At 35.9% G+C, this 22,477-nt stretch overlaps 1 protein-coding gene across 4 annotated transcripts; it reads left to right on the top strand.

The window, feature by feature from the left end:
- Positions 1-1,658: 1,658 nt before the first annotated feature.
- LOC101744610 (serine/arginine repetitive matrix protein 1) lies at positions 1,659-21,404 on the top strand. 4 transcript variants are annotated; one of them, XM_004926282.5, is made up of 15 exons: positions 1,659-1,814; positions 2,097-2,209; positions 5,272-5,372; positions 6,407-6,509; positions 7,466-7,564; positions 8,148-8,219; positions 8,715-8,793; positions 9,481-9,587; positions 10,493-10,589; positions 11,062-11,285; positions 12,660-12,818; positions 14,121-14,242; positions 16,418-16,530; positions 17,056-17,166; positions 19,308-21,404. In XM_004926282.5, exons 3-14 carry the CDS (start codon positions 5,273-5,275, stop codon positions 17,101-17,103), a joined length of 1,323 nt encoding a protein of 440 aa, XP_004926339.1. In that variant the 5' UTR covers positions 1,659-1,814; positions 2,097-2,209; position 5,272; the 3' UTR covers positions 17,104-17,166; positions 19,308-21,404. The 4 variants fall into 4 exon arrangements, with proteins under 4 accessions (XP_004926339.1, XP_004926338.1, XP_012545956.1 ...); XM_004926281.5 differs by having other exon boundaries at positions 6,389-6,509; XM_012690502.4 differs by lacking the exon at positions 2,097-2,209 and having other exon boundaries at positions 1,693-1,814.
- The last annotated feature ends 1,073 nt before the right edge of the window (positions 21,405-22,477 follow it).

Raw genomic sequence — 22,477 nt, 5'->3', positions numbered from 1 at the left:
CATCAGGTGGGCCGTGAGCTCGTCCATCTAATCAATAAAAATAACAGACACATCTGAAGACAGAATAAATATATTTTTTACTTGATTATGTATGATTTTGTATGTACATATTATTATGTATGTTGTAGGTATACGGGGTGCAATAAACTCAATCGCAGAGGTCAAAACAAGACTTTCTGTATCGTATTTTGTTTTAGCATTTTAATTACGAAAATGTATTTTAAAGAAATCACCTATCTAGTCCATTGACATTCAGATAAGTGGATATATTTCTTTTTGCAATAATTCTCTTTAAATGTTTTTTTGAATTCATGAACCAAATCCAATTATTTGATGGCTATGGTCTTTTTAAAACGAATACAATATTAATAATAATCCATCAACAATTTGCTCTGAAATATGGTATTTTTTCTGTACCTTATTAACATTAATCATTTTTAATTAATAATAAGCGTTCATAGCTGTACAGAGAGAGAAATTCGTAAACTCAGATTGCTTACAACTTTAACCATAGTGTGGCTCTCAAATCTCTTTGTGAATCGGAAACCTACAAGTACCTTGGTATTGTTACGCGCTGGGGTTCGGTATAAATAAAAAAAGCTACCGAAGTACAAGTTAACACTGTATTAGCATTTAGAACACATAAAACACTTCACAAACACTTTAAAATTTTTGCTTTTCGCTTCTTCCGCTTCGCTTCAAGTGATCCGTTCGCTGTTTCGCTTCGAGTAGGTAGTTCCGATTACTAACTGACTGCGTGCCATCTCTGCAACGCTTTTATAGTCGAGACGAAATCCCTAGAATCGTCGAGAATATTACACAAAAGTCTAGTATTGTGTGTTTCTGCTATCTGACAATAGATGGCGTTGTACTTCTCGACCGTTCTCGATGCTACTAGATCCTTCGATATTCGTTCGACTATTCGGCGATAGATGGCGATACTCTTACCGGCGTAACAGTATGTTCGGAGTGCTCAATATTGTGGGCGCAGTTATGAAACAATCGTTTAGAGACCCGATAGTAGATTCGTTCGCGAAGCAGCTGCTCTTGAGTTGTTAGGTGTTTTTGTGAACCTGGAAAGGCCTCCGGGACACCAGTAATACTTCAATGATAAAAAAGATCGGTTCTTGGGTCGTCTTTTATAGGTCTTAAAAAGCTGTCATTATCAGGCGGAAACAAGATATCAAGGTGGACGCAATCAGAATTGAATGCACTGGACAGAAATGTCAGGCGATTGTTAACGGTATACAGAACGCATTATTTATATTTACCTGTGGTGAGGTTGTATATTCCTCATATATGTGGGAGTCGTGGTATGTTGAATGCCAAGGATCTACATAACTGAGAGATATACAACCTCAGGGAATATTTCCTTAAACATTAATGCAGCAATACTGGGATTCCCGAAAACAGCAAAAAATTAATTTTATTGGATTTAGTAGTTTTTAGGCAACAGTAGCAACACTAAATCCTGAACGTATTATTAATGCAAATAATTTCAATGGCTCAACCTTGTTTAAATTTTTACAGAAATAAACACCAATATTTTTCCTTTTTCATAGTTTAAAAAAATACATTTGAATATGTAGAGTTGAAATACATTTCTTTTCTATTAAAAAATATGTGTGACAAACAAAAGAATTTTTTTTGCTATCCTTCGAATAAAACGTACGAAAAGGTCAATGAAATTTCTCCACCATTTGCAAAACAAAATGGCCGATGCTCGCGGAGAGGCGTGTCGCGGATTCTAGCGAGATTTCATCGACGAAAATTCGTCTTAAACTCCAGTGAAAAGTTTTGGTGTTTTACAACTGGTTCGTAACTTTGTTTTGTGTATAAAATAAGGTGGTTATAGTTTGTATGTTGTCGGATACAGACGTCATCGAGGGACCATCAACCATGGAATGTATTGGAACAAAGGAGAAAGGGTGCACCGCGCATCGATTCGCGTATGGCCCAAACCGCAGGGCCTCGTCGCGGGAGCCCGAGGGCTGGCATGCCGCCTCGCGTGGGCTCCTCCCGTCCGCGTCCTCAGTCCCGTGCAAAGGCGCCGTGTATCCGCGCGCGTACTTTCTTACGCTAAGTATGTCTTACAGCGGCGCCGGTCGTCGTGCGCGGCCGCCGTGTGGCCCTGGGGCTTCGCCCCACGCGTCTCGTCGCGCGCGTCTGGAGCCCTTGCTCCGTGATCTCGTAATATCCCGCTATAGAGGTAAGCCTTTTGATTTGCTCATGACAGGTGAATTATCGATTGTAGCTAAAACGCTGCGGCCATTTTGTGAAAGCTATTTTAGAATTGATGAGTAATAATAGCTCAAACTGGTTAATAATATGGAATATATACCATGTACGCATTATTATTAATTGATATGTATTGCTAACTGTTTTCTTTCTAAAAAAATCACTTAAAAAAAATCGAAAACTTGGTATTGATTGTCACAAAAAAGAATTACTAAATAAAACTACAATTTATTCACGAAAATGAAATAACATAAAACAGTTCACAGATAAAAGTATGTAGGTCAACTTACCTTCAACTTTGGGCTTGTTTCCTTGGTCACAAATTACTTCATTTAAGATGACGGTTCACCTACACACCGCATTGCGCATACAAATATTAATGTCTCGACTAATATGTGAGTTATTAACTGAAACTCTGGAAATCTAAAGCCTAAATTTATTGCCAATTAATTGAAGCTTCAAATGAGGTATAGTCTTCTAAAATATACAGATCAAAAGCAGCACCTATTATAAAAAATCTCTTGTCAAGTTATTTAAAAAAATATATAGTATATTTAAACTCTAAAATAAAGTTCAAAGGAAATTCTTGCTGACCACTTAATAATAATTGGTTACACCCACTATAATATGATATGGGGTGCACCCCACATTCTAACCCAACACGGCATTGTAAATTAAAAACGGTATCAAAACTAATTTCCAGAGCAAGGTGCATCTTAAATAACTTTCCAAATCAAAAATCTTAAGCTAAGATTTTCAGCTGTCATATGGGTGCTGGGATTATGACACAAGAATGATACCCTCATGGGTAAATATAAAATTAGAAATAGAATATGAATAATTGGTATGCAAGTCAACCAATTGGCCAACAAATGGGAAATTCTGTATTGACTCCAGTATCCAGTAGGTTGTTCCACGTGCAATTGTATATAATAAAAATAAAATATGGGTTCTATTTGTATATCATGTTCTTCTTTAGAACACTCACTGTAAAAAAAATTAAATTCGAAAAGGCAATAGTGTTCTTGATTCGTTTTAGTAACTATTTATAATTTTGGTAAGTAGGTATATCTAATGAATGAAATTTTACGATATGTTCTGTCATTTTTAGCCTTAGATTCCCTGTATGTATTATTAAAGTTTCTTGCTTAGCTTTTATGTTTGGATTTTGATTTCTATTTCCTAAAAGAAGCTAATTTATTGCCTGGTAAAGCTCATCCATAGCTACTGATAAAGCTACTAAACAATTGAGTAAAACTACTTGATCAAGAGATAAATAAATGGTACTTAAATGTTTTGTTTGACCTTTTTATGTATAGATAATTATGCAATGAAGTGAGCAATGTCAGAACTATTTTTAGAAAGCGTGGCTACTGTCTTCATCAAGGTGGTCTTGCTCATACATGGGAGACGTAAAAAAAAACTTCCATATCGGTAGCCTTTTATTTCCCTAATGCCATATTCAAGAGATCTGATCCCTTCTCAGGTTCACACTCTTAGTCTCTATTGTTCACTGTGGCAATCCATATCCTACGAATAAGTATTATAAACGCAAAAGTTTGTGAGAATGTATGGGTGTATGTTTGTTACTCTTTCATACAAAAACTACTGGATGGATTTGGATGAAACTTTGCAATAATATAGCTAACACATCAGAATAACATATAGGCTTATAGGCATATAGGTTTATAAATATATAGTGTGAATTAGCAAAAACATAACGAAATAAGTGTCAAGTAAGAAGGAAAAAATCTACCATCTTATTTTATCAATAATAAAGGACAGTTCCTAGTTCATTAGTTTATAATAAAACTAAGGCAAGTAACTTACAAGTAATGTTGTTGAAACGTTACTAGAAGTTGTTGGTAGCTTATAATTTACATTTAACAAATCATCTCCAATGGTCCAAATATTAATTTAATATTTAAATAGTTTTACATGTAATTAGTATAAAAACATTAAATAGATATATTACTGCAATTACTAGTTTAATCAACTACAATTTTAAATGATAAAATCGTCTAAATCCTAACCTCCTTTGCCTCTTTACGTTTGGTGTTATTATGATGTTTCCGTATCTATTTGGAATTGGTTTAAAACTAGTTTAATATTAATTTCCACTCTGGCAGATAATTGTGCAATTTAGGTTTGAGGGATATGCCTAATGCTTAAATATGTGAACTCATAAAATTAATATTTTATATCAAGTACTTTTTAGACTGACTTTTTCCAACTTGCTTATTTAATAATAACAAAAGTATGTAGAAGTATCTAGAATTTTTGAAACTCACCTCACCATAATTGTATTTATCCTTTATTATCACTTCCTTTCTATTGCCACCAATGGCAGAGGAATTCCATTCATGGGCAGTCTACAAACTTAGTGATTGTAACTGGCGGCTACGTTATCAAGGATATTGTAATGCCGAGTGCATATATTTATGTCAAGGACAAGATACTTCCGATACTCAGAATTAATGCAGCTTAAATAGTTGGTTAGAAAAAAGCTTTGAAAAGATTTGATTTGAGGAGTTTGTTACTGTCATCATTACAATACTCTTTGTCTTTGGGTACTACTAGATAATGACCAAGCTTTGCTCAGTATTTTTCTTTTTGATAAATATTGTTTTTTAGAAATTATATTTAAATACGAATTACTTACATATTTATAAAATGATGAAATATGGATAGTATTTTTCGATATTACCTTCAGAATAATAATAAAAATATGTACTGGTTATAGAAAAAATCAAAATTATCAATAAAGTTGATTATTGAAAACACAAATAAAACAACATTTTCTGAAAATAAATCGTAGCTAGATCGATTTATCGCCCCCGAAATCCCCTGTATACTCAATTTTATGAAAATCGTTCGAGCCGTTTCCGAGATTCAGATTGTATATTTAAATTTATGTACAAGAATTGCTCATTTAAAGATATAAGAGTAAACAAAGAAAAAGTTGTGTCCAGTAAACGGAAATTGAAACATTTGTATCTGTCGTGCATGTTTGACATTAGTATTTTCATCCAGGATGTCGTCCCGACGCAATGGATCGATGTCTCGGGCAGTCGAGGCTGCTTCGAAAAACCGCTTACACATGGACAGAAACCCACAACATTCACGAATAACTGGTGAGTGAATGCTAACATTTAAAATAATTTTTCCTTATGCGGATACATTTCTGGAGGTCCATAACTGGATCTAATACTATTTGATTATTGCTTCAAAATAATAATAAACATGAAAGAGCAAATCATAAATAATTTAGTTACATACTATACGAAAGACAATCTTGTAATGTAAACGTCATCAAATATACTATATAAATTGCATACCAACACATAATGTCACGTATATCTCAAAAATCTCTGCTAAAGTTTATTGTATTCTTCATGTGTCCTGTTCATTAAGCTAAGTACAACATCAGTCGACTATTCCATAACATATTTGTGATGAAGATTTTAAATTGTAATTCTGAACATTTATAAATCACTCTGCTATATATAGCTCAAACAGTTGCCAAGTTTTTTTATAGTTTTCATTCAACAGTATATTTATTATAATGAACATATTTGTCAGATCCCTAACCTTGAAAGTCTAAATATTAACTATTTTATTTTAAAGACAAACAGTGAACTTAAACTATATAAACACTAACCTTACAACTAAACACCATTTAAATGTCTCCGCATTTAAATAACTACAAATGATTGGGGCGTCGCATCGCCTAGAATTAAATGATTAAAGTAAAACGTAAAACAAAAACAAAAATAAAACAATTTGAGAGAAAAAAAACAGAAAAACGTAGTAAATAGAAAATAATCAATTACTTTTTTTTTTATTGCTTATATGGGTGGTCGAGCTCACAGCCCACCTGGTGTTAAGTGGTTACTGGAGCCCATAGACATCTACAACGTAAATGCGCCACCCACCTTGAGATATAATTTAAAAAATTCTCAGAATAGTATAGTTACAACGACTGCCCCACCCTTCAAACCTTAACGCATTACTGCTTCACGGCAGATATAGGCGGGGCTGTGGTACCTACCCGCGCGTACTCACAAGAGGTCCTACCACCAGTAAAAAATAAATATTTGCATTCGACCATCGACTGACTAATGTTTCTCCTAATACTATCTATCTATAGATCCTTCAAATCCGGCAGGCCGTCGTAAAGAGATCGATAACGTGATGAAGAGGGCGAGGCAGTCTTCGCCCGGCAGCTGGGACAGGAAGCTGCTGGAAGTGGAGGAAAAGGACCCGAACAGGTGATGGCTGTTAGATATCATCATTAGCAGAAGTCGCAGAGTCGTCATTCTTAAATTGATGAGGACAATAAGTAGAGAAGATAAATAACTAGTGGACATTTAGACTGAGTATTTATTACAAAATAATAATAATAATAATAATTTATTTATTTCTCTCTTAAAGGTATGTATAGTACAAATACAAATGAAAATTAACCTTATAAATTATTTTGTAATCCTTTCAATAAAATATTATCTGGTCCTATTGTCTTGAAACCAAACACGCATTATGACTTTTCTATTCATAGTTTTAGTATTAGTTCTTAGGTTAGCAGTCACAACCCCTTCAATGCAAAAACGGCTCTATTCAAAATCTAATCTTTTTATCCTTGTAGTCAGTGAGCATATGGCCTGCTTGATTGAGAGTAGCTATTGTCGGCCAGAAGCAAAGGCAAGCCTACAATAGAAATACTACGTATCTCTATCTACATAAAAATATGCCTACAATCGTATAAATCAGAGGTGCCCAACCGGTAAATCGCGACTATTAGTTCAGTCGATCGTGGAAGACAAAAATATATAAATACATGGAAAAAACTGCGCAATGTAATCACCAATTGCTGCACGCATCATCTTCATCTTATATCATTTGTTAATGACCATTACGTCACATCACATATTTATCCTCTTTTCCACAGAATAGTTTTCTTTAATATAATTTCAGGTTTATTTTAATATTTTTAATAAAAGGAATATACTATTATACTTATTTGTATACTGAATTACATTGACTACATTGTTTCATTAAATTTCAAGAAATGTCATTGGTAGGTCGCAGATTTTTTTGTCAGTAGACAGTAGATCTTGGTATTAGTCAAGTTGGCCACCCCTGGTATAAATATTCATAATACTGTCCTCTATAGTTTTGAGTTTTCATTCTTAGTAAATCGAACTAAATTTTACATTGTTTTGTTCAGGTGGCGACATACTGGCTATAAGCAGTTATACCTGGAGAGGAGATCCGGCTCGGGCTCACCCCGGCGTTCCAGGTCTCCTCCGCCGCCTCGGAAGTCTAGGTAAGTCGTTGTGATTGATTGCCTTCATCTTCACTGTTTTTAGCCTCTTTAAATGACCATGGTCATCAAGAAAGGGCTCAGAATAGAATGAGGTTATTGAGCAATTGCCATATAAACCTAAAATACTTTAGGTTGTTTCCAAAGCGAGCTATCCAACTTCAGACATTATGTTAAATGACTATTCCCATAGAAAAATCAATTGCAGAAATACATAAGATGACACTTGAGATGGTCCTTTGTGCAGGCTTATAATATAACCTACAACCAGTGAAATAGGATCTCAGGTAGGTAGATTATGGGATGGAAGAAGATATAAGTATTATACATGACGAACAACTGGTGGTAGAACCTCTTGTGAGTCCGCATGGATACCACCATCCTGTCTATTTCTGCCGTGAAGCAGTAATGTGTTTCGGTTTGAAGGACGGGGCAGCCGTTGTAACTGTACTGAGACCTTAGAACTGATATCTCAAGGTAGGTGGCGCATTTACGTTGTAGATGTCTATGGGCTTCAGTAACCACAACAATAGCAATAAAAAAAAAAACTTCCCGCTATATATTGATTGTGATATTGTTCATGCAGATCTCCAGTCCGGCGCCGGACCCGCAGCCCTATTCGCGCGCCCCGACATAGCCCTAGAAGGAGCCCTATAAGGTACGTAATTAAGAAGCAGTGAAGTATCACATTCCGTAATGATATCTTTGAAAATATTATGGTCGTGTGGATGGTATGGTCTTCTGTTAAAAATATCTTAAATAATAGTTTAGAGCGACGAATTTGTTTTGGTAATTAAACTGGTCATCGTTCTTGTCGAACCCGTCGCTTGCGACGAAGGGCTCGACGAGTAAATTAACCCACAGACACAGCCCACTGAGTTTCTCGCCGGATCTTCTCAGTGGGTCGTTTCCGATCCGGCGGTAGATTCTGCGAAGCACGGCTCTTGCTAGGGCTCGTGTTAGCAACGTCATCAGGTTTGAGCCCCGTAAGCTCACCTAGTAGTTAAGGCGACGCTGATATAGCCTCTCAAGGATATCAGCTTAGGTAGGTAAAAAAAAAGGTAATTAAAACCTAGAAGTGGTCTGGTTGTTGAACTAGGTGTATGATCTTATGCTGCAAATAAGGTTTTTTTAAAATTATGATGTTGTTCAGGCGCAGTCCAGTCCGCAGAGCGAGGAGTCCGGTGCAGCGCCGCGAGCGACCCCGCCCCCCCTCGCCTCCTCCCAGAAAGGTAGGCACTACTTCACTATCAAATATTGATGAAAACTAGAGATGAAACGGATAGTGTCTTGGCCGGATACCGGATACCGAATATACGGCAAGCTGCGAGGCCGGAGCGCCGGATATTCGGCCCTTCCGGAAATATTCGTGCGCGTTCTGGTGTTGTCGCACGTGAGCAGAGATTGCGACGACCTCGTACGACGACGATTTGGTATTCATTCACCACAATTTGCCACTTGTTAATGTTGAGTATTAAACAAACTAATTAATAAAACAATCACTTTTGACGTGCAATTTCCTATCCGAAATCCGGCTGGATACTGATTTACTATCCGGTATCCGGCCGAATAGTGTAAACATGGTCGGATATTCGTTTCATCTCTAATGAAAACATGCCTGATCTAAAAACAGTATTTCGGTCAGACAACAAGAAAATGCACCCAAACAATATTATTGCGTAGAGCTTATTGGGACCATTTCTGAAATTTTGATATAGACAGCTTCATGTATGGTTAGATGTACATGATATTCAGAGAAACACAATACTTGTGGCAACTATGAAATATGAATGATACTTCTACTATATGTCTGAAGTAAAAAACGAGAGAAATACTCGTCTAACTCATATTTACAAGCGTTTTCCAATGATAGATGTACAAAATTATTGTTGATTCATGTGTTAATATTATCTTTGCAGTCATCTCCATCTGGCTCTTCAGCTAGCAGTTGCTCTGATGAGTCATGCTCTGTCTGTTCGGCGAAGAACAAGAAAGCACCTCCTCCGAAACCTGCACCCAAACCCAAGTGAGTAACATCTATACTAATATATAAAACTACAGTGGTTTTTACAGATGTTCCGTTATAACTACTGAACCATGCATCCAACTGACCTGAAACTTGGTATTCATGTAGAAAATACATGTACTTAATGGATAGGCTAATATTTATATGAGTGTTGGATTCCCTACATCAGTTGCGGTGGCGTTAATGATGAGAATCTTTGTGGGGTCGAGAAATAATGTTAATTTTAAATGCCCAAAGAAGCGGACGGGTATACAGCTAGTTTAGACTAATAATATGCTAGTGTGAGTAGTCAGATACAATATTAGGTTTATTTTACAGTGTTCGTATTATGAGTAGCTTTTACAGATTGCTATGCTTATGTCAAAATTCTCTGTAATTTACTCTCATCACAGTAATTTAGTTTCTACCTGAATCTATAACTACTTAATTAAATAATAATTTTTTTTTACTAATTAGATATTTCATTTTAAAAAGTCTTAATACCCTGACTTACGTTCCATTTTCGTTTCTATGAACTGTTTAGCTAGCTGTGTAGGGTGACTGTAATTTACTTAGTTTTAACTAAATTTTAGAAAAAAAAATTGGTACATAAAAAACAATCAAAATCGATCCAGATTCCGATTTTGAACAAATTACTTTCAGGGTGTGCGTTAATTATGTTACATGTTGTATAATTATACTTGATATATCTATACTTGTAACTATACTTGAGACCTTAGAACTTATATCTCAAGGTGGGTGGCGCATTTACGTTGTAGATGTCTATGGGCTCTATTAATTAACACCAGATGAGCTGTGAGCTCGTCCAACCATCTAAGCAAAAAAAATCAAATAATTATGGTCAAGTTTGTATAAAATTTGAAGCTGGAACCCATCCGTTGATTTATGTTTGTGTGTTTATGTAGAGCACCGTCTCCAGTCCGAGGTGCGGCCAGAGCGGTGCAACCCACAAGAGAGCTGCTTAAGGCCAGAGAAAATAGTAAGAGATCGAGAGAAGAGAAGGTGAGCAGATTGGCAGTAGATCTATTCTTTAAATTAACATGTTAAGCACACTACTGCTTAGGTTATCCTATACGGCCCATCTTACTTACTTATACTTACAGTAGCATCCCATACAGTGCCCATCTCAATACCATCTTAGTACAGTGTGCTTAGTGTGAGATTTTTTACGTTCTCCATAGCGTAAAAGTTAACTCAAATTTGTATGGAGTTAGAACAGCGTCCCTACTGGCAAATGTAGAAACCATTCCAACTCCATACAAATTTGAGTTAACTTTTACGCTATCTAGAACGTTAAAAAATCTCGCACTAAGCACACTTTGCTGTAATCCTTTTTCTGGATTTCTAGTTTGAATGTGCCATAGGTAGTTGTAATAATGTTATAATTTAAAATTTTGGTATTTGGAAGCAGTACGGCTCTCTGATAAAGTTAGAATTATAACGTCACCTCAGAAATATATGATTTTATCCACAGGTCTTAGAATGGCAACGGTCCCAGATGAAGGTCCGCCCGGTTCCTCCTGCGGGCGCAATTCCACCCACTCACATCAAGCGTGAGGGAGAGCGGCGTCCCCCGCGACCCCCCGCCGCCGCCGCCCCCGCCGCGCGCCCCGTGTCCCCCGGGGCCATAGCGGCTGCGCTCAACGACACGGACAGCGACAGTGATTCGGATGCCAGTTCTGAACCCCAGCCTCAGAGGTAGGCCTGAGCCTGTATTAAATCAAACTCAGGAAAAGCTCTAGACGGGTGATGGAGCTTAAGGTGCCTCCAGTGTTTAGAGGTTATCGATGTCCAAATGCTCCCACCCTCGCAACGTCGGATCCAGGGGGGTCATGGGGGTCATGACCCCCCCCCCCCATTTTGTCACCATACAGATTTTATGTAACTACATACTTTCAATATCAATATATTAATATGTGAAGGAAAAACTTTGTATCCCTTTTTACGAAAATTGCGCGGACGGAGGAGTATGAAATTTCCCACACTTATAGAGAATATAGAGAAGGAGTGCAGTATCTTAGTATATTTTTTAATAATGCCTAAAAAATACATTAAATCAATAAAAAAAACATTACACCCACTACAATGTATTTGACGCACACACGCATGCATAATATATTGTCAAACTTTTGTTCTTGACGTCTGTGGTTAAATTGAGAATAGATTAAATATTGTTTGTCTTTATTAATATTTTTCTATAGTGTAGTCTTGGCGAAATATTTGATTATAGAAGTATAATAGTGTACAAACTTATAATTTCAATTAATTATAGTCGAATTTCGACTACCGGGCGACCACTGGTTTAATTAATTTAATATAATATAATAACTTTGTATGATGGCAAATGTTTGGTCAAGTGTACAATAAAGTATAAATATTTTTAAGTACACTACTTACGTACATTAATAATATACCTACTTTTTACTTGTATCTATTGTTATCAAAGTTAAATTATAATTTCTTGACTTTACCACGACTATGTGACCCCCTCCTTGCGCCAAAGCTGGATCCGCCCTTGCCTCCTTGACACACAACTTCTCAGTCTTAGTTCTATGTTGCTTTGCAATATGAATTGCCAGTTGGGCATATTATGAACTAGTGGAATGATATGATAATACGATAACATAATCAGAAATATTTCAAAAAAGGGTGCGTGTACTTACTTATGTACGCGCGTAAGAAGTTATACTTATTTTTTTTTATTAATTAAATAATTAATAATAAATACTTAAAGTTAATAATTTAATAATATTTAGTATGAATTATATTAAATCATAATTTTGTCATTTTTTTTACTAAAAAATGAATGCTAATAACACTTTTTTTACGAGTGTACATGCGCGAAAGTTACCTGCGGCTATATTCAGACTCGCCAAGTTACGTCGGTCGTATTGTAATGAGCGATTCAGTGGGCAACTTCATTCTGTTAATTTTGTGTCACGGTGCGCGCGCATCGTAAAATTTCACTCTCATCAATTTTTCATAACGCGCCTAAAAAGTATAACTTCAAAAAGGTATAAGGAGTTTGATTGACTGTCATCGCTATAAATTGATATTTTTTTTTTGTTATAGAATCACATTATCAGAACGCTTCGGGAAGATGGCACAGTGGTCTGCGGATAGATCAGCTCGACTCGAGAATATGAAGATAACGAGACGCGAGAGCACCTTGCACGTGAGGATAGAGGGACGACCAGAATTGGATGCTGCAGCTCCAGCCGAACCGTACCCGTGAGTGTTTGATGATAATTATGATGTCGAGGGTTTATTGTGTGCTCTCCTCCGGAAACCTCATCGGAGTGGTCAATAAAACACTGAGTATGATTATATCGTTGCACAAAAGCAATGTGTTCGTGCCATGTGCAATATTCATCCTCTGACTTCTTGTAAACCATTCTTCCAAAAACATAATATTTTAACTGTACCATCCATATATATACAAGAATGTTGTTTGTTTGTTAAAAAGCACCCACAATTATATAAATCGTGTGGCGAGTACTGTCAATTTAATACAAGATACCCTACTAAACTAATGTTACCAAGTATAAATACTCGTTACTACCATACAAACTGTTATCCTATGACTATCAGAATATTTAATAAGATACCAAACAGCATAAGAGATCTTCCACTAACTCAATTTAAAAGAAAATTATATTTATGGCTAATAGACAAGGCTTATTATAGTGTGCAAGAATTTTTAAATGATAAGTGTTGTACATAATAAAATATTAGAATAAGAAGTGATAGAATGTAAAAATAGATAGATTTAGTAAATTTTGTGTTATAATTAATATAAAAATAAATTAAATTTTCGCATGCCTAAACAGGCGAAATATATGAAGCTATGTCCTATATCTTGTAAACTATATTTCTGGCGAATAAAGATTTTCTTTCTTTCTTTCTTTCTTTGAAAGGCAAACGTGACTAAGCGACAATGCGTGAACTTTACAGTAGACTAATTTAAAGTTGAAATACCTGAAATAAAATTCTAGTTTAACGAATCTAGCTGTAGGATTGAAATGAATTTAATAAACTATCTAATCTATGTGCTTACCGGCTTAAACTTGGACTGATCTATATCTATACGGGGATGTTGCAAGAAGTGACTAAGAGACTTATATCTTCTGGATACCATCTTATGCTAAAAATAGCGTTCCTATGGAGGGTTGAAGTTAGACAGATTGGTGGGTACAATTCATGCTAAACACCTACACAGCATGATGCTGTGCCGACCTTGCTTGTTGTGGGAAAAAATCTTGAATAAGAAATGATTAAGGTGTAAGGTACATTTCACTCTGTATCCTTGAGCTTAGAGATTATATGCGGTGTATTGAAAACATAAAACTGGTACATTCAGATCCTGAGTTAAGAACAAGAACGTTGCCTGTAGAATTTAATGAGATAAATAAATAGAAAAAAATGTGTGCGAGAAGAGCTTGGGAAAAGTACGGAGCTACAGAGTAGTGTTAGTAATTAATATTAAGACTGGTAGATGAAGTACATATTAGCTGATAAAAAAAATTGTTCCAGTGGAGATCAGCCAGTGGGCAGTTACCCTGAGGAGTTACTGTCAGCTGCACCGGGAGGCTTGCCGTCATGGGATGATGTCCGTGTACGATACGATTATTACAAGAAGAGGGGATATCTCCGAGGTGTGTGCACATTGGTTGTTATTTATAGTTTTAATCCAGTCTCTAGGCTTAAAAATTAGTAATTTACCGGTGCATTCGTGTTGAGCGATGCGCCGGTGTTCGAGTCCCGCAGGCGGGTACCAATATTTAATACGCTTTTATTAGCTTCAGGCGTATGTATGTATGTTTGTAACGGAATCTTTGAACATAATTTTGACCCCCTTCAAAACGTTGGATTAACTCGAAAGGACAATGCCCATTTTATTTGGGCGTTTGGGCCCCTAAAAAAAGTTGTCCTGTCATGATGGTTTTAACTTAATTTGATAGACAAAGAAATATGGTTTCATATTCAGATAACGATTTTTATATTCTCACCCAGGTTTAAGAGAAATCTATTTTTTTCTGCAGCTAAAATTGAGTCGTTCATTGTTTTCTTCGAAATCAATAATCGCTCTCATAATTAGTTACAGTGTTAAATAAGTTAATTGTGGTTAATTTTCCAAGAAATAAGCCCTTATGTACATTTAATTATTATTATATCCTCATAATAATAATAAAATGAAGGTGGTTTCTGAGAAAGGAAGTCGTCGTGGCCTAAAGGATAAGACGTCCGGTGCATTCGTATCGAGCGATGCACCGGTGTTCGAATCTCGCTGGCGGGTACCAATTTTTCTAATGAAATACGTACTCAACAAATGTTCACGATTGACTTCCACGGTGAAGGAATAACATCGTGCAATAAAAATCAAACCCGCAAAATTATAATTTGCGTAATTACTGGTGGTAGGACCTCTTGTGAGTCCGCACGGGTAGGTACCACCGTCCCGCCTATTTCTGCCGTGAAGCAGTAATGCGTTTCGGTTTGAAGGGTGGGGCAGCCGTTGTGACTATACTCTGAGACCTTAGAACTATATCTCAAGGTGTGTGGCGCATTTAAGTTGTAGATGTCTATGGGCTCCAGTAACCACTTAACACCAGGTGGGCTGTGAGCTCGTCCACACATGTAAGCAATAAAAAAAAAAAAAAAAAAAAAGGACTTCATTGACCTTTCTTTCGGAAATGAAAATCCGGAAAACGGCAAAGATATTGTTGTGGTTGTTTTTAAATTCGCCAATAGGCAGGCAAAGAACGTAGCCTATACAGCCTAGTCTGTCGTAGTAATAATTTTTTTTTAATAAAAACTTTTTATTGCTTTTTGGGAGTTTTGACGTCAACTCGACGAATAGCACATTGACTGAGCATGAGTTTCCGCAGACCTTTTACTTTGAAAAAAAAAAACAAAAAAGTCACTGCTATGTTAGCCACAGGTTTATTCCAATGCCTCAATAATCGTGAACAACGATATTGACGTTTAATACACAAAACAACACCCAATTTATATGTTATACATCACAATAAACTATTAAAAAAACATTAAAATAAAACTTCAACTGACGCTTCACTTGGGTTGCTGCCAAAACTTTCTGACATAAGTAATGGTGGGCCATTGAGATTTTTACTAATGGAATCATTAATGTCTAAAAATATTAAATAATTTATGGTTTTAAGTAATATTTATTATTACAATATATAAATATTGAATCGAACGAAAATAAACTAAAAAAGTCTGAATTATAACCATAAGCTTTTTTTTTTTGTTATTCAGGTCACAGACAATTCTTTCGTTTGGCAGCATTTAGGTTTACTATAAGGCTGTATGGGCTAAGCCCTTTGTATGCCTGTTGGCGAATTTAAATACTGAATGATTAAAGTACTCAGTTTTTGGATGTTATCAAATAAGAAATTTTTTTGTAAAACAATGCCAGGGTGAAAAAAATGTTGATACATAAATTAAACAACTTGAAAAAATAAGGCCTAGTTTTTCAAGTACAAATAGTTTTGACACAAAGCTGGCCCACTTTTGGGCATTGTCCTTTGGTATACTTATTAAGGACCAACGACAATTCAATATTTAAAAAAAAAATTGAAAAAATTGAAATTCAACTAAACAATGAAAAATAAATAATAGTTTAAAAAACTAACAAAATACGCTTTTACAGAAAATCCAACTAATAAATAGACTTTGATATTGAATAGATATTGACTTCCACAGTGAAGGAATAACATCATGTAAGAAAAATGAAGTATATTCTCGTTATTGATTTAAGACAACTTTGTATGTCTCGTATGAAAAGAAAATTCATTTATTGTTTCCAGGTTTGACTTTGGGCGACTATGTGAAATGGGAGGAATGGTGGTACAAATACCAGGAGTGGCTGAAACACGAGCGCGCCTACGAGCGTTGGGCCGAAGGGGACGTCGTGGGACCCGTAAGCTTTTTATTTTATTTTGTCATTTTTTATTGCATAGATGGGTCAAACTCAAAATCAAAGACGCGATACGAGATTCTAAAAACGTTTCTTCATGAATAAATATTTCATGAGGGAACTTTTTAAATTGAATCTAAGTTTTTAATGGCATTCCAAAACTGCGTGACCGGCTTCGCTCGGGCTATTTATGGTTTTACCTCTCTACTGTTATTTTTTGCTTAGATGGGTCGACGAGCTCACAACCCACCTGGTGTTAAGTGGTTACTGGAACCCATAGACATCTACAACGTAAATGTGCCACACACCTTGAGATATAAATTCTAAGGTCTCAGTATAGTTACAACAGCTGCCCCGCTCTTCAAACTGAAACGCATTACTGCTTCACGGCAGAAATAGGCAAGGTGGTGGTACCTACCTGTGCGGACTCACAAGAGGTTCTACTACCAGTAAAGATTAAAGATGATTAAAGACTAAAAAGTGAGTAGTCAATGACGGTAAAATAAAAACAAATGTTTGTGTTTGCAGAGTCGTCGGGAGCGTCGTCGTAGAGGCGGCCGACATAAAAAGAGCTGAGGGCGCGCCGCCCCCGCCGCCGTGCTCGCTGTCGACCTCGGGGCGGGGGCCGCCACACACAACGTATGTACCCGCACACCCCACACACCGCCACATGACACACCGCCACATGACACACCGCCACACGACACACCGCCACACGACAAACCGCCACACGACACACCGCCACACGACACACCGCCACACGACACAAACCGCCACACGACACAAACCGCCACACCACACAAACCGCCACACCACACAAACTGCCAAACCAAACAAACTGCCAAACCAAACAAACCGCCACACCAACAAACCGCCACACCACTCAAACCGTCACACCACACAAACTGGCACACCAACAATCCTATCGAAAAAGTTAATTGTGTAAAATACCTAGGAGTAAAAATAGATACCTCTTTTTCCTGGGATTCCCACATAGAATACTTATGTGGAAAATTAAGAATATTACTAGAAAAGTTTTATTATTTAAGTATTAAAGTTCCATTGCCAATACTAAAATGTTTATATTTTGCACTAGTGGATTCAATAATAAGTTACGCTCTTGATTGCTATGGATTAACATTTAAAACATACATAGATAAAATAGAATCATTGCAAACAAGATTTTTAAAATTACTCGTAAATAAAAAGACAAAGAATCAATGTAAAGGAGATTACTCTAAACTATATAAAATATGTAAAATTTTACCGGCTAGCCTGAAACATAAATATCTTCTACTTGTAAACAATCATAGTAAACAGGATCGTTTAACTAACTTGGTGCAACATAAAACTGGCACAAGGTCAATGTCCAAAGGAAAATTTGAAATACCCATGGTACAAAATTACTATGGAGATAGAACGTTAAAAAAACGTGTTCCATACTTACTCAATAGTTTACCCGAGGACATAAGACGTGAGCCTATACTTGCTAAATTTAAAAGCTTATTAAAAAAACATTTGTTAAATACGTTATAACCATTTACGTAAATTAATTGTGTTATTATAGTATAAGCTAGTTGAATGGTTTATACGCTATGTTTGTATAAAGCGAGTTACCTGCAGTCAAACTGCATAAGCAGTTTTGCGGGGCATGTTTGGAATGTAAGTGTAACTTCTTATGAATAAATATATTACATACATACAAAAAAAAAAAAAAAAACAAACCGCCACTACTCAAACCGGCACACTAACAAACCGCCACACCACTCAAACCGTCACACCGCACAAACCGCCACACCGCGCAAACCGGCACACCGCTCAAACCGGCACACCAACAAACCGCCACACCGCGCAAACCGCTACACCACCCACACACACCGCCACACCGCCTCACCGCATACCACCTCACCGCACACCGCCACACCGTACAAACCGCCTCACCACACACCGCACAAACCGCTACACCACACACCGCCTCACCGCCGTATATATGCAAACTTATCTTGAATATTAAGTTAGGGTCATTCAGGGCTCTAACATGTGATTTCAAATATCTCATCTTTAGAATTGTAGCGGCTTAATCCAAAATTCTTGGAAATTTTTTTTTTAGTAAATTCTAAAAGTGTGATTGAAGAATTGTAGTTTTCAGTTTTTATTTTAATACTTTGAGCCTTAAAGCGCATACCATAAGGTTTAGAGCATGTGCTTGATTTAAAAGCGACGGAAAGTTTTCTTAACCATTACTAAATAAAATAATAATTTTATAAACTGATAGAATACTCGCGGGCTTATAAGTCGTTCAAAGTATAAAACTCATTTCCTTTCCTTCTTTTTTATATAAAAAAGTTTGGCTCCGACGCCTTAGGCATTGTTTTTGTCAATGTTACACTATAAATATGCCAATGCTATAGTGTGAAAAATGACAGGTCCTTAGAGAAAAAATATCTAAATACAAATAAATTTGACCTTGTTTTGCATACGCGTGATTTTAAGAACACCCCTAACAGATATGTTAGACTAACTACTTTAAAGATGAATACTATTAGCAGATAGCTGATTTTCTTAAAATGTTTAATTAAGCTGCTTTAATTGTAAAGGTGCAATATTATATTATATTCATATCTGACAAACCAACTGATTGAAATTTTAATTTAATGACCATCTACTCTAAAAATATGTTTATATGCTATTTCAGGATATCACACACTTTGATTCCATTCTATTCAATTCTATCCAGGACTCACCCGATTGTGTTTCTAATTATGTGTCTTTGTTCGCAGTAAATATGGTGTGTGAGCGTGATAAAAATGGACAATATGACAGCAATACTAGTGTTTAAATTGTGGTATCTGTGAGATACAGTCGAGATAAATAATAAAAACATTTTGTAGTGTTTAATGAAGTCTGCTTGTGCGTACACATGCAAGCCGACAAAGATTGTTAGTGCTAATTTATATAAAGTGAAATTGGAAGTATTCAGTGAAAATGAAAGAATACTTGTCTACGTATTGTAGAATTTTTATAACAAATAATGTGTGACTAGTAAGAACTGTTTACTACAATCTTGATAGTGAAATATTTATGTATCTTTGATATCGGACAACGTTGAGAGAACATTTAGATTACTTAGTAGTATTATTAATGTAGTACAATGTTTTACTAATTAATAGTAGGAAGTTAATTTTTCTATTGTTTTAGTACTGACCGAATGAACTAATATAATTGTCGAATGCACGAAAGAGTAAGAAAACATGTAGCTATCTCTGTCTTTCTCTCACCCGCCCGCTGTGACGTCAGACTTTTGTTTAAACTACCATCATGTAGACTAATTGAATGGTTTTGTTGTAAATATTAATCAGCCATATGTTTTTTAGAGAACCAATTAAGGTTCTTATATTTTTTTTTTGTTATTGTTAACGAACTTTATCCTAATTTAGTAGGAGGTAGTTACTCAAATGTAATCAGGATATATCATGAAATTATTTATTTATATTAATTTTGAGTCACAAGAAATTAAAAAACCTGTGTATCCGTAGTAAAATTTAAACAAATCTTCATGACGCCTTGTTTATTTGCAGACCTCATTGCTTGAAATGGAATAAGGAATTACAGTTGATTAACATATTGAATTAAAAATTGTTCTACTGAGTAAATAACATAATGAGTAGTATAAGTAATGTCATATATTCGAGATGGTTTAACAAAATCTATCCCATCATATACATAATAAAGCTAAGCAAACTTTGGGACAGTTTATAACAGACTTAACCTCTAACAGTAATGTTTGCCTTGTAGTTGACAAAATCAACTTGGCCGGAATTAGATATCACATGTTTTAGAAACATCAAATTCTGGTCCAGTCACACTGATGTTCTGCCAAGATCCGATATAGTGATCATGAAATCACTTTCCTTTGCTAGTAGAATATAACAAATATGACATGTTTTTCTTTAATCATTTCAATGCTGAGTTAGTTTACTTTCACATGTTTTTTCAGAAGATGCTAAAGCACTTATGAAAAGAAGTACCTTAAAAAAAAACTAAACTAAAAAAAAATTAAATAAAAAATGCTAAATTCTCAAAATAAGTCGATCGTTATCCACATTATAACTGTAAACAAATAATTGCTTGTAATCATGAATGTTGTTTTGATGTAAAATCTTAACATTATTGTAAATATATATCTATATTTATCGCAGCGGGTGGGTGTTAATGGTAGAAAGGAATCTGACGAATACTTGGATTTCGCTGACTATATTTACAAAACAATATTAGATAAACATAATATTTGGCGTACTCCCTCTAGCTGGTGGATACATTCTCGAATTTTCTTCCTTGATAAAGTCTGCGTTCTTGATAAAATGGTCGTGGTCACCATTTCAAGCGTTCTTGGCAAGCAAGAAACGAAAAATATTGAGTCGTATTTAATATTTGTCAAAATGTAAAGTAGTTTTGAATGTAATGTTTATTTGACCCAAACATCTGACTAATTGGCAGACTGAGACGTTTTCGAATACAGCCTTAACGCTTTTTTTTTGCTCTGGCAAGAATATCTAGCTGAAAAGTGCGGGTGGTTATGTCAACTTTTTATTGGTAATTGAAAACAATAAATAAATTGTTATATTTACATTCACGATAATGTATAAATTTCATTTAAGCCCAGCAACAGTGATAACTCCGAATGTGCTTTTCAAATATAAGTGTATTTTTCTATTTAACACGTCGAACGCTATAGATGATATCCATACTACAATTATTTGAAGAGTCGATCGATAAATGACTTACCGACCGTGTATAATAATAATTGTATTGTTTTTTTTTTTAATAATCATGTAGTTTGTAATGAAATTGAGAATATAAATAAGATTTATCGGCTATTGTGAAGTTTTATTTTGGTACCTGAACGTGTGTATAGAGTAATGTAATTTTTGTAATGGAATAAGTACTCAACAAATGTTCACGATTGACTTCCACGGTGAGGGAATAACGTCTTGTAATAAAAATCAAACCCGCAAAATTATAATTTATGTAATTACTGGTGGTAGGACCTCTTGTGAGTCCGCACGAGTAGGTACCACCAGCCTGCCTATTTCTGCCGTGAAGCAGTAATGCGTTTCGGTTTGAAGGGCGGGGCAGCCGTTGTAACTATACTTAAGACCTTAGAACTTATATCTCAAGGTGGGTGGCGCATTTACGTTGAAGATGTCTATGGGCTCCAGTAACCACTTAACACCAGGTGGGTTGTGACCTCGTCCACCTATCTAAACAAAAAAACAGCTGTAATTATACCAAATTATAATTCTTTTTGAGGTTAGATTTTTATTACTCACAGTTATTTCTCCAGGATGGAAATCTTTTTTTAAGTATAACAATTGGCTTCTCGACATGCGAGTGATGAGCTTATAAATTATCATGCATATTTATATTTTCACTTCTTTTAAACATGCATATTATGCTGCTGTGGTTTGTTTTTTACTACCACATTAGCGGGAAATTTTCACAGAAGTCGAATCACCCTATTTTATAAAGGCAATGGTTTGGTAGTTATACACTAGGTATACATTATATTAGGTCCAATGATTTGCAAGCGAAGTTAATTGTCCCTAAGAAATAATGTGACACTCTACAAAACTTGCATACGCCCCGTCATGACCTATGCGAGTGTAGTGTTCGCTCACGCGGCCCGCACCAACTTGAAACCCCTACAAAATCATTCAATCCCGTTTCTGCAAGATAGCCGTCGGAGCCCTGTGATACGTCAGGAACATCGACCTCCAGGACGACCTGGACCTAGAGTCCATCAGTAAGTATCCACAGTCGGCATCAATGCGCCGTTTCAAGAAGGCGTCACGACACGGGAACCCTCTCATGGTGGCCGCCGGTAACTACATTCCCGATCTTGCGGAATGAATAGTAAACAGTCGACGTCGGTGTGCGAGGTGAGCCCACG

Source organism: Bombyx mori, chromosome 24 (genome assembly GCF_030269925.1).
Source record: "Bombyx mori chromosome 24, ASM3026992v2".
Lineage (NCBI taxonomy): Eukaryota > Metazoa > Arthropoda > Insecta > Lepidoptera > Bombycidae > Bombyx > Bombyx mori.
The sequence above is the reverse complement of the archived record's forward strand: the minus strand, read 5'-3'. Positions and strand labels throughout refer to the sequence as shown.

Coding starts and splice junctions, on each gene's coding strand:
- LOC101744610 (XM_004926281.5), top strand. CDS start 5,273: ATGTCGTCCCGACGCAATGGATCGATGTCTCGGGCAGTCGAGGCTGCT. Junction 7,565..8,147: donor CCGCCGCCTCGGAAGTCTAG/GTAAGTCGTTGT, acceptor TTGTTCATGCAG/ATCTCCAGTCCGGCGCCGGA. Junction 8,794..9,480: donor CCTCGCCTCCTCCCAGAAAG/GTAGGCACTACT, acceptor TTATCTTTGCAG/TCATCTCCATCTGGCTCTTC.